Source organism: Cuculus canorus, chromosome 2 (assembly GCF_017976375.1).
Source record: "Cuculus canorus isolate bCucCan1 chromosome 2, bCucCan1.pri, whole genome shotgun sequence".
NCBI lineage: Eukaryota > Metazoa > Chordata > Aves > Cuculiformes > Cuculidae > Cuculus > Cuculus canorus.
Window position 1 is genome coordinate 35,439,418 of NC_071402.1, and position 12,735 is coordinate 35,452,152.

General features: G+C 36.9%; 1 protein-coding gene across 1 annotated transcript; it reads right to left on the reverse strand.

Moving 5' to 3' along the window:
* Nucleotides 1–1,452: 1,452 nt before the first annotated feature.
* On the reverse strand, nt 1,453–12,259 carry XKR9 (XK related 9). Its single transcript, XM_009570897.1, has 3 exons — nt 11,985–12,259; nt 3,165–3,388; nt 1,453–2,096 (listed from the first exon to the last, which is right to left on the reverse strand). Exons 1-3 carry the CDS (start codon nt 12,257–12,259, stop codon nt 1,453–1,455), a joined length of 1,143 nt encoding a protein of 380 aa, XP_009569192.1.
* Between the last annotated feature and the right edge of the window lie 476 nt (nt 12,260–12,735).

Sequence of the window (12,735 nt, forward strand, 5' to 3'; positions counted from 1 at the left end):
AACTGAGTGGCAGATGAATTTTTAGAGTAGTTGGGGAACAGAAAGGATACATATGAAGTCTATTGTTTGAACTTTATGCCTAGGTGAAGTGGGAATTTGTTTTGTCTGAAGTGGTCACTGATGATATGAAATGTGTCTAAAGTCAGTTCATGTGCTTCCTTGTGCTCCCTGCTGCAGTAATTCTGAGTCTCAGGGATGTTTGATCTGAATTGATAATGCTAACAGATTTGGTTCCTGGCACAGTTTATCAGTTTTTCTTATCTCTAGTCTCTTTTCTTAAATCCTGTTTCTTCCCTTTGCCTGTGGCTACTCTAACTGCAAATGCGAAGTATTGAAAGGGGAAAGAATACCCAGCTTTCATAATTTAGATTTAAAACCCAGCAGCTCTGAAAGACTTCCCCTTAGATTTTCTTTCTGAAGAAGTTGTGGCTATCTACCTTATTTCCCTTGCTGTTGATTTAGTATTTCAACATAGGACTGAAATGTTGCCTAATTTCACTCTGCCTTCTACTAAAAAATCTTGATCGACAAGTTGATCATTTCCCAGGCCCTGTGAGTGCAATGCATCAGAACAGTTGCTTGCCTCTTCTCCTGTGACAAAGACAAAAGAAACTGCACCACTGCATACTTTGCGTGGCCCCTTATTGCTGACAAACCCAGCATTCAAAGCATTATGTCTTAGAGCTCAAAGGAGAGGAAAGCTTCAAGGAAGATATGCAAGATTCCTGTTGCCATTCATAAATCATTCTGGCTCCTGTTGTAATCCAGAACCACAATCTGGCATCACCCCTAAATACAGAAGGTTGTGTGAAAGTTTAGCAGAACAAAAACAATAAAGGAGTCATTAAAACACCTAGAAGATAAAACATTCGAAAATATTTCCCCAGATTTCCTTGTGGCAAGACAGTGATTGAGCCATAAATCAAAGCTATTCTTCTTCAGGGGATATTTAGGGAGAAAGCAGTACGATTTGTAGATATGCTCATCTGAAGAACTGTAGCTCTACACTAAGGGGGAGAGGCAGACAGAGATAATTGATTGCTGCCCCAGTTTTTTTCAAATGCACTCTTCTTTCCTTCCAACAAGAAAAGAAAAGCAAACCTTGCTGTAACAGAATCAACATAAATTAATAGCTTTTAATGCTCGTTTTCATTTGATTAGCTTTTCATTTTTCCTATGTTTTATTTGCATTGCTAAAAACTAAAACAGTGAATTGTGTTGGATGGATAGATTAAATAGCTTCTTTTTCAAAAGTAACTTTGACAAGCGTGTAGAGGAATATTCATGTTATGAAGGCTTCATACAGCATCACAGAGAATGACAGTTATTCAGAGTCAATACCTCTAGTCTGTTATACACTACATAGTTTTGATACTCACAAAACTATGACAAAGAAACATGCTGTCCAGCAAGTAGTTGCTTATAAGTCCACATAGAAAAAACTTATACTGTTCATTGCATTATGAAATTTTGAAATCTACCAGTTTCCACTCTCTCTTTTTGTCCTGCCTCTCCATCAGCTTCATCTGAACATGCCTGTGGTCTGCAATAAGCAGTGGGATGAAAATGCCTATAATAAATGACAAGAAACATAATACCTAACACCAGACTAAGAACAGTTACGATGCTCACAATTGTCAAGTGTATTTCCTTGATAACGGAAGGTTTCCAAAACATAGACACAAACAAAATACCTAGTGTTACAACAGTGCGAGTAGCATAATAAACAGAAATGCAGACTTTTGTTTTTCTGCCCCTTATGTTAAAAAAGGTAAAAATTAGAATGATCCCAACAACTATTCTGTACAGGTATTCCATCTTCTTAGATTTGCAAAATGTTGTATGTTGTTTCAAAGTCCAGGTGAAGCCACAGATCCAAAGAAATATCAGCAGACTTACAGAACTTCTAACACTTACTAGAGCAATCAGTGAAATACTGAGTATCCAAGAGGTGATGGTAAGCAGTTTATAGAAAAGATACATTAACTTGGGAAGCAGACGAAATTCATCTTTATCAGGCAAAGATTTTCGTAATGATATCTGATAATCAACCGTTGAAATGGAGATACCACAAAAAGACATAAAAATGGCAGCATCTAAACAAGACACAAGAACAAATGTTAAACTCAAATAGAAGATGCTTATTTTATGTTATAATTTCCAAATGAAATTTTTGACAAGTTCACGCTTTCTTAATAATTTCTTTCTACTAACATTATATTTCCTCTGTGCTCCTAAACAAGTCACCCTAATTTCAAGGCTCAGTTTAGCTACCTAAGTCTAAGCATCTAATGCTGCTTGGAATGCTTGTGTTATTCTGCCCAGCCTTTGGGCATTGATGGTCTTGCCTAAGTTGTGTGTCCTATGTGTCATCAGATGACTTAAGATATTTCCAAAGGACTGCAAATAGGCTATAAAGACATAAGTTTCAGCAACTAATATTGACTCTGGGGTGTAAATAATGTACAAATCTACAACTGCGACTTGACCCTTCACATGGTTATATTTGAGATTCATTTGATCATTTTGTCTGAGTACCCATTGACTCCATGGGCTACGAAGGAACCCTAGACAGCAGTGCAGGTCTCTCCATTTCATTAGATAAATTCCAGCCCTGCATAAGTCAATTTCTTGTCAATAATCCTGCTAGATTTAGGCCTGGAAATGGTACAGCTGCTGTCTTGCTGTTGAGATTTGAACCAGTATTTCTTCATCATTTTCCATTCTGCAATCCTGTCATATCCTTAGTTATTTTCTGATTCTGTTCCTCATCTGTAAGGTGAGTGATGGTAGTGACAGCTCACAGGGCTGCTCTAAATATGGTACTGATTTCAAGGTGTCCAGTGAGCAGTTTTAAAAGAAACTGTACGCAAAAGCTCACTAAACAAACTGCTCTAGTAATAACACATTAATTGTATTCAAGAGCTTATTTTTAAGTGATGTATTATTATGTTTCTGTTAGATACTATGACTTGTTATAGTGAAATCCTCCTCATGGATTTAGCAGAATGGACCATCTACTAGACAAAAATTCTAACTAAATCAGAGTAAACATACAGTGGAGTATACATTTTCCAAAGTATGTTTAAAATGTTATCCAATCACGAGTTATCTTTTTTAGGTAAGATACTCAACATGCTAATTAAGCAGAAAGACAGACTCACATTGACAGAAATTAAATTTGCCATGTTCCATAAGGATGTAAATCTGGACAAAAAGCTGTGGTGTGGTCTCAAGAAAAGTCTTGAATACCCTGAGCATGTTAATATCAGTTACTACATCAACAGCTTGTTTTTGAATGAAGTTGGGAGGGTCTGTTTCTGATGCAGCTTCACTGTTGGTTTGTTTAAATGCAGCTTGGCAGCCACATTTCAAAGCAAACCAATATCTAAAAAAAAAAAAAAGAAACTTGATTAGACAGATAATCATTTATGATCAGTGATACAAATGCAATGTAAAAACTACTAGAACAGAAGCAGACTATCAGACTTGCCTGAGTAAAGGTTACAAACTTTATTTTGTAAGGTTCTTATTTCTTTAAAAGTACTGCCTTTGTGAAAATTCCCTTAGCATCTCTTTTCAGTCTCTCTTTGAGAGACTCACTTCTTTTGTACCCTTTGAAGTGTAATAGTGAATATCTGGCTGTGAACATCCACATGTATTATAGATCCATAAACCTCAAGGATAATATCTGATGAACTTCAAATACACAATAGGCTTTAAAAAATATTGCTACAGTATTATTTTCTAAATACTTGGGAAGACTTTCATTTCGGGAAATTACTTTGAAGAGACATAGATTTCCTGGGATGACAGATTCTATTTATAATCTCAGTGATTTTACATGAACAAGCCATTTGCCTTGGCAAATGAGTGCATCTGAATGATTTTTAGAACAGTTCTGGTTTATTTTCAATTAAGTCTAAATGAACACTTCCTCTGAAAGAGCACTAAATGCAAAGATGAGTGGAATTAGTCACAACTGGTATGCACTGTGTGTGGCAAAGAAGTATTTCTGTTCAGGGTATCTTTAATGTCATGCTTTTGGGTAAAAAAAAGTTAGCACTTATTCCCATTTTCGAGGCCATTGCTTCAGGCCTGGAGATGGGCATAACACCTCAGAGGGGAGAGAACACTTAAGTTTTAATCAAAAACCATTTTGGTAATTAAGGAAGGAACCTGCTGTTGCACATGATAATTTTATAGCCGTGTTTAGGAAAACAGCATGGTGGTTACAACCTGATGTAGGAGCAGAACTTTAGATGCTCATAGTATTTCTGCTGTCCCTAGCAGACTCTCACATAGAGACACACTGCCCTGGTGAATGATCTGTTCCATTGCACTACTGCCATGGAAGTCAAGAGTGGCAGGCTATGCACTTTTCTATAATACATTAAATGTGGCAATTCCAGAATAAGGGTTTTCCACACCTTAAGACCTCTTTCCACTTGAACTGCTCAGTAACAAACAAAGACTCTTTTGGAACTGGTTATCAAGTGAAAGCAGGGTCTAACATCCTCCTAAATATGCGTGTAAATCCTATCTTAAAGCAAAGCAATGCTTGCTCTTTTCTGCTGGTTACTTGACTTCAAGTGGTCCTTAACAGCAGCTGTGCAGACGATAAACAAAGCCTTGTAACCTTGCAGCACCATAGTAGCTATTGTCGTTGCCAGCAACCAGGTGTAAGCTTCACAAGGACTCAGGATTGAGCCTTGTCAGGCTTGCTCTGCTTGAAATTTTCTTGACCAATCTCTAACTTTGTTTTATTTGGTTTAGCTTGGGGATTTTTTGCAGAAAAAAATGGTGATTTCTTCCAACTGACCATACGGCTAAATTGTTTTACTTCAGTTTATTTTTGTGTGGTACAGCCATAGTTTTATATAGGTAATGGTAACAAGCAGATATTGCATACTGAATGAGATATTTATGACAGGCATGAATGACATTGTAGGATAGAAAAATATAGTTGTGGTATGAAAGCTGAGGTCTTGAGATGTGGGGTAACAGAGTGCAGTGTAGAACAGTACATGCATAGGATGATAAGGGTTGGCTTCACACTGGAGGCTCCATGACTATAAGCAACTCACCAACAGTCAGTTATAGAAATGCAGACCTGTAGCTGGATGACGCGAATTTTAGGCTTAAGAAAGAGAACAAAGAAACTGCATCTAACATGCATGAAAGGCACATAGATACTAAATTTGGATGGAACATGAAGACGCAGAGAAATGAAGAGAAAGCATAGTCTAAAAGTGTGCTAGAAAACATAACAAAAAAAGGCCCAAAATGGATCCTAAGAGTGAAGAAACCATCACGTGAACATGTTCATCCCAGCAAGACTCCAGACACTGGTAACACTCATAACCTCCTCATACACCAGAATGAAACTGCTAACCCAGAGGAGCAGAGGAAAGGGGAACAAAACACAAGAATAAAGGGAAAGGAACTAAGAAATACAGGTGTAACATTTTTAACCGTGTTATTACTACTGAAACTTTTAATGATAAAAATATTCTTTCTTTTGCTGTAATAAATATAGCTAGACCAATAATGATTCTTAGAACCACCTGTTAAAATTTCACTTGTACTAATAAGTGGCTTTATAGGAATATAAACCCTGTGTCATTGCCCATAAACAGAATTTTGAGCCTAACTGCCTTCAGACATCGCTTTTAAGCCTATTTCTGCCTATTCAGAAACGCTATTGAAGTTTAAATATTCTTCTCCAACAAACCCATTTTGACTATAACTAGCAGGTAAGGACAGCAAAAGCAGCCCTCTTTCAAGAAAACTCGTTTTTCAGCTGATTTTTCTATCATTATAAACATTGCTAAATGCCTTCCTCCTCAACAGAAGAATTTAGTCATGTGGATTATGAAGATTACGTTGGTCATTCAGATATGTTTCCTTGAGAAATCAAGCAGAACACCACAGACTATTCCTTGGTTGTCTGACACAGTTGTACAAGCCTGCTCAGGTGCAGACTGAGAAAGGCAAGGTCCTATCCCCTGCTTCCACTGGCTAAGGCTGCATCTGAGATGATTTCAAGATCCATGCTGAAGTGCCACAGGTTTCCAATTCCCTGATTGTCCACAGAACCGCATGCACAGCGGACCCCAGGAAACCCATGCACTTGCATTTCCATTACATAGAAAACAGGGGGCAGCAGACCATCAGACACACAGATCCCACAGAATCATTTATTCCCACTGACATTGGACCACAGTCCCCTTCTGCTTACAAAGGGAGCTAGGAAGAATTCCTGGCTTCTCCAGGTGCTAAAAGTTTAAAACCTTCACCACCTTTAAAGACCAAATCCTTTGACCACAGGAGTGACAATGTCAGGGTTGTCACTGTCCTGAGACAGCCAGGATTTGCAGGTCCTGCACTAAGTGCATGCTAGAGGAATAACGACATCCCTAGTATGTTAAAGCATGTCAACCACAGAAGTGAGAATTGCAGCCTTGAAGCACCAGTATTTCATGTCGAGCTGGTATGTTACTACTGAGGAGCCTCAAGGGAAGACCCTTTGCTCTTCTCCTTGCAGAGATTCATAGGCTGCAGCCCTGCCACTTGATTCTGTGAGCTGACTCTAGATCTATTATTCACTCCAAAAGGAAACTGTTTTCTGCTTTTATGTTTTTGTGCATTTATCTTACTGTTCTCTGAATAATTGCTTGTAAGCAAAGAAGTGAACTGTTTGGCAAGGCATCTGTAGCTTTTTCAGCTTATAAAGCAATTATTATTCCAAAACATCTGGTCCCTGTATCTGAGATGTAAACATCTGGAGAGCTTGCAATGTTGTCAAGAAAAAACAGTTGGGTAGGTCAATCTGTTAGCTGGTTTTAGACTCATTCTTCAGTGCCTGTGTTTGTCCAAGCAGCAAGAAGCAGAATCCAGCTGCACAAATCTTGAGCTGCAGAACCCACAACTGCAATGGCAGAAGATATGGAAGGCAAGAACAAAACGTGTTGTAAAAGGAATATTTCAGTTGGATGCACGCCTGAAATCACTCGCCAGTTTTTGGAAGCATATTCCTTCTAAACTGAGAATGGTATACTAAGGTTATATTGTTATAAGACGGTATGCTATAGTGTTTTCCACTAGTTGTAGCTATTTCAATTAGCCCACTTCTGACTTTGAATACTGTGTAGAATACTTTGTTTTTTCTAATAAAGTCCAAATACTTTAATTGCTTTTTGACTATGTACTGTGAGCTCCACATGCCTCTATCACTTACTGTAGTGCACTGTGACAAATTTTTCAACTTTTAAGAGTATTTTGAGCTTAGACTACCATTCCCATCTGCCCATTTGGCAAGTAATAATAGGACTTTTTAGGAAGGGCCCATAGTCAACTTTTAGGCCCAGTGTTGGACGATTGCATTCACAGGCAAAGGCAAAGTTCAGTCTATACTACAGGGTAGGTCAGGTTCCACCTAAGCACCGTGCCTGCTCTGAACACATCATAATTATATTCCTATAGTCTATTTTCCTAGAAAATACATATTGCTATAGAAATTATATGTTCCAACCTTCATAAACTGAAAAAAAAGGTTTTTAAAAAGTTACTTCAACTGGAATAAAATTATATTAATTACATTAATTAAAATTATTGGATTGGTTATGTATTCTAAGTAGAAGTACAACTCAAATTGAAGGTGAATGAGTATGTCATTAATACAGACAAATTTAAGGTTTACTTTTTGTCACTCTAAACTCATTAAAGAGGATCCTTTTTTCATTAATCCAAAATATATAAGATACCTGGAAGACAAGAGAGTAAACAATCACAATTTCTTTAAAACTGAAATTGTCATATGTGAACAGTAAAGAATGATTCATGTTTCCAAATATCACATTCATTTCAATTAGAAAAAAAGGTTTCTGCCCTTGTAGTGTTGCTTTGTGAAGAATGCAGTTGATAGGACTCCTACTTTTCATAGGCACTTATTGAAATACAGCTGTTTCTTTGTTCTTGAAATACTCCTACATTTTCATCAACATTTCATAAGGGATGACGTTTGCTCCTGCCCTCCTGTAAAATTAGGAAATCTTTGGCTCTGACTGGGAATTCACAGAGGTGACAGCTATTTGTTTTTGTTGCTTCACAGCTTCACAGCCTTCACATCACAGACAAGCTGCCTTGCCAGTGTTTCCATATCTGCTGCTTTCCCTCAGATTTCTACTGAGGACATTCCACCACTATCCCAGTATTACACTGCACATCCCATCTCATCAAACTACACTGATAAAGATTTGTGTGCCATTTAGAAGTTCATGCAGGGTATGAGAGACTTAGCAACAGTGATTGTTCTGTCTAAGTTATGGTCACACAGTCACAGTTTGTATCATCGTATAAATCCTTAATCAAAAGAAAATTATTCTCTGTTGCATGTTAAACTTAATCTTCTAAATATCAAAAGACTTGGATTAAATGCATCAAACTGCTGCAACTAACTAAATACTTAGGTCAGTAAATATATATTAAGAAAATGTAATCATGTAAGTCTTATTATGTAACCTCTAACGCGCTTACGGTAACATTACAAACCTTTCATTTTAACTGACTCTATGTACCTCACTGACTTGGTTTTTAAATACATTTCTATTTATTTTGTCCTGTGGAACATCTCATTACACACATAAATTGCTAGAGGCATGTTATCAGCTTCAGTCTTCACTTTTAATCCACTCTTGGTTTAGGTGTGACTCACTACGTGCTGAATCTGTACCAGTATAAACTGAACATCACCTATCTTATCCCTGAATTTTTCTCATTGCCTTTTAAAATGTGTAATAAAATAATCCCAGGTTCAGCAAAACGCTCACATTTCCTCTGATGTCTCCTGGATTTATGCACTACAACTACCAAAAAACCCTTTTTCATCTGCTCCCTTTCATAGATGCAGGGCATCTTGAGCCTGCATTTAAGCATCAAGTGACACAATAGCAACTGCCAATATTACAATGGGTGCTGCCCATTGTGTCTTCACTGTCTTCTATTCTGACAGTGAAGGTTATTAATTGCTAAAATTTAGTCTTCTGCAGGTGTCTTTGACTGATGCTGCAAACTGCATCACATCAATGGACTCCAGAATTCATATCATGCCCCAGAGAAATGTCTCCTTTTTCCACATTCATTGACTGTGTTGTTTTCTTAATGTTGGCTGTTATGTTCCAGTCTGTTCTTAATTCTAGAAACATCTGTGTGACCCATTTAAATAGGTCAGGCTGAAAATACTTGTAGTCAGCATAGCCGATATATACTTAATTTTGCCTCCTTGCAGAGAATAACTATTCATATGAAATATAATTTCAGGTCTACATTCTTTCCATTAAAAGAAACTAAAGGCTTATTAGATGTGAAATAATATTAATATTTTAATATATATATGTACATATGATTTCCCTGTTTATCACTTAGCATTGGCAGTGTGATAACATAACCAGACTGATGCCCATTGTGTTGTGCACTGTACAAACATAACATAATGGACTTTCCCATTTCAAAGATGGAACAAGAGGTATAAAAGACATATGAGAGAGGGAAGAAGGGAAGAAAGAAAGGAAGAAATTAAGGAAGATAATTTGGTACAGTGTATTCACATCTTATAATTTCAGGCATCCTAAACTCACTGGCCAAGTTGTATTTATTGGATAAGCCCCTATTTTCCTCAGTAGTGACTGGAGAATACAGGTTCCTGCTTCAAATGACCTTCTGGAGAAGCTCATATTACCAAGAATGACCTGACTCCTGACAAAATCTATTTTTACCCATTGACTGTACAGATAAACCTGAGAGGCTCATTATCTAAATTAACTGAACAAACCAGATGACTAAGAGGAAGGGCAGGAAGGAGTTGTACATGGGTACAACTAAGAAAACACATATAATAGGAAGTACATAATATTTGATTACAAAGGTACAAGCAGAGATGTCAGCTTGCTGTTATCAGTTCATACTTTAGAGTATGCACCATCACATTGCTTAATTTTGAGGAGTGGCTGAAAGAACTTTGTAATTTATATATAACAACTTGGAAATTTTCCTAGTATAAGTGGCAGCATAGGAGAAAATATCAGATATGCAATAGAGAATAAATGACCAAGTTGACAACCCTGTCAGTGCAAAGAGCAAAACTGGTTTTAGTAGATAATATGCCACTCAGAGAAGATGAGACTAATTCCAGGAAGGAAGCTTCAAAATTATAGAAATTCAAGGTGAGAAGTATTCATTGGAAAGGCTATGAGTTCAGGTAAATCCATGAGTTTTGTGGACTACCTTAGAGTTAAAGTAATCCATTAAGATTTGCCCATAAAAGCAGCATTTTGAATAGATATAAGCGCTAAGTAAAGATTACGGTACCTACAGTTGCAGACAATTGGAGCTTAAATCTGAATTCTGAATGTCCATTGAAAGGTGAGATCATAGAGACAGGCATTAATCAGCAGAGAAATTTAGGGGCAACCTGGGAGTGTAAAACCAAGCCAAAAATGAAATCAGAATTACACTCTTAAAGAGAATGAGGTCACAGAAGAGAAAGGGGAAGAAGGGAGGTTTTCAGCCAGAAATTAAAAGAGCAGCTTTTACCATTCTACACCATAGTTACTGGCTTAACATTTATCATCAGTTACCAGAAAGAGAGGTCATGACTTTTATTTCCTTTGGAAGAAACAAACTCCGAGGGGCAGGTTTGTAAGTCACAAGCACAAGAATGAAAAGCGTTGAGGGCAGACAAAAAGGAGAGTGCCACAGTGGGTCCCAAGACATCGCCTCTAAAAGCCAGAACCTGGTAAAGCCCCTGTGACGAGGGGCAGGTACATTTCACGTCAACCAACCCATGTCCATGGATCTGGTTAGTGAACAAGAAACTGTACAGAGAAATTGAAGAGGGATTTTCTTTTTCTTCAAAATGTAGTATTTCTGTGTTTTTCTAATACCTGACACTAGAAAAATTAAACCTCCTCCAATAAATACTCCTCTGTGAAGTCTAAAACTTCAAAACTGTAAGGGAAGGAAAAACAGGAAATTAAAGCTGACAGACGAAAGGAAAAAGAATATTGAGAGACAAAAGTTAATAGTGACACCTAAAAGCTCCATCATTTTCCTTAATCCATGATAACTTCAAGTGAATAAAATGTGTTTCAGGGGAATACTTACATAGGCCTAAATATATCTTTAATCACGGTTCGTAGAATAGTACAGGAAGTTAAAGGAGGCATTTTAAATAAGTATTTTATTAAGTGCCTCCAATAAGTCTATATTCACTTACATTTCTTGCACCTCACATACCCAAAATAATTAAAATTTGTGGGGTTTTGCCAATATCTTTCATCTCAGTTTTAAAATGGAAGTAAAATTATAATGATAATTTTATAGCAAGGCCACCACAGAATGTTAAGCATGTGGTATCTTAAACTGTTCCTGGACATGTTTCTTTCAAAAAACAAAGGTTTCCGCCACCATTATCTCACTTCCTGTGAGAAGTACTGCTGAGTATTCTTACTAACTATTCAACTATTCATTTCTCTACTGAATCCTGGTGGGTTTTCTACACATGGTTAAACTCTCAGGTTCAAAAATTACCTCTTACTCCAACTGTCTCACCTACTTAGTGTAATCAAATTAATTCCCTTCTTAACATCACTTTAAAGACTTATATTTAACAGGTACAACAGTACTACTCTGTAAAGCAAGCATTTTTATTAAATATGCCTTATCAAAAGGCTGATGAATCAAATAAAATTAGGCTATGAATGACAAAAAATATTCCCTACAGGTAAAATGAAAAACATATCTACATTTCCATCAAAACCTGACTTAATTTACCCCTGGCATAGGCAGATAAAAATTCGTTTGCTTTCATGGAGCAATAAGGCCAGAAGTAGTTTTGTTCCTGAAGCCGTATTAAGCATTTCTTAATAAACTATCTTAAAGAAACATGACTGCTCATTTTAAAAGAAATTTTAAAATGTGCTTACCTTATAAAAATTCCACACTGGAAGAGATGAACTAGAAAAATCCATTTCAGCTTCCCAGTATCAGTACCTTCCCAGTCATTTTTAAACCATTCATAACTGAATATCTGAATTACTAATGATGAAAGACCTCTAAAACACAGTATCAATATACCCCAACAATAGTGTCCTTGGCAGAAATATTTACAAGCCACCCAGAAGTCCACTCCAACATCAACTACATAAATTAAAATTCCACCAGCTAAAAAAATAAAGTTCTGCTTACTAAATTTCATCATGCATAAGGCTATCACTGTTGTCATTCCATCCTCATTTCATGTAAAGGAAAGTCAGAAATAATCTAAACGCTAAATCTTTCCTACAGTGCAGCCTTTTTCCTGAGGATAGCACCTGCTCATAGTGCTTTATACAAAGGAAAGCTGGTTTATGCATTTTTATTATGGCACAGGAGCTGGTATTTTTCTGGATTCTTGATTTAAATATTAAATTAACCACACCAATTCTCTGGAAAAGAGAAACGCAAATTGTCTTTTTAATTGGTGGAGTTGTCCTTCATTACTGGTTCCTGAAGAGAAGAAGAAAAAACGAAGATTAGCAGTAAAAATATTCTGATTTAAAGACTCATACAGCAATTCATATGACCATTTAAATAAGCATGTACAAAATGCAGAAAGTACTGAGATATCTGTGAACAATCAGCCCAAGAGGAGCTGCACCTCTGAGCCTGCTGCAGTCACCCACTCTCCCAAACACA

Coding starts and splice junctions, on each gene's coding strand:
- XKR9 (XM_009570897.1), bottom strand. CDS start 12,259: ATGATGAAATTTAGTAAGCAGAACTTTATTTTTTTAGCTGGTGGAATT. Junction 3,389..11,984: donor CAGTGTGGAATTTTTATAAG/GTAAGCACATTT, acceptor TTTTTTTTTTAG/ATATTGGTTTGCTTTGAAAT. Junction 2,097..3,164: donor CAAATTTAATTTCTGTCAAT/GTGAGTCTGTCT, acceptor TGTCTTGTTTAG/ATGCTGCCATTTTTATGTCT.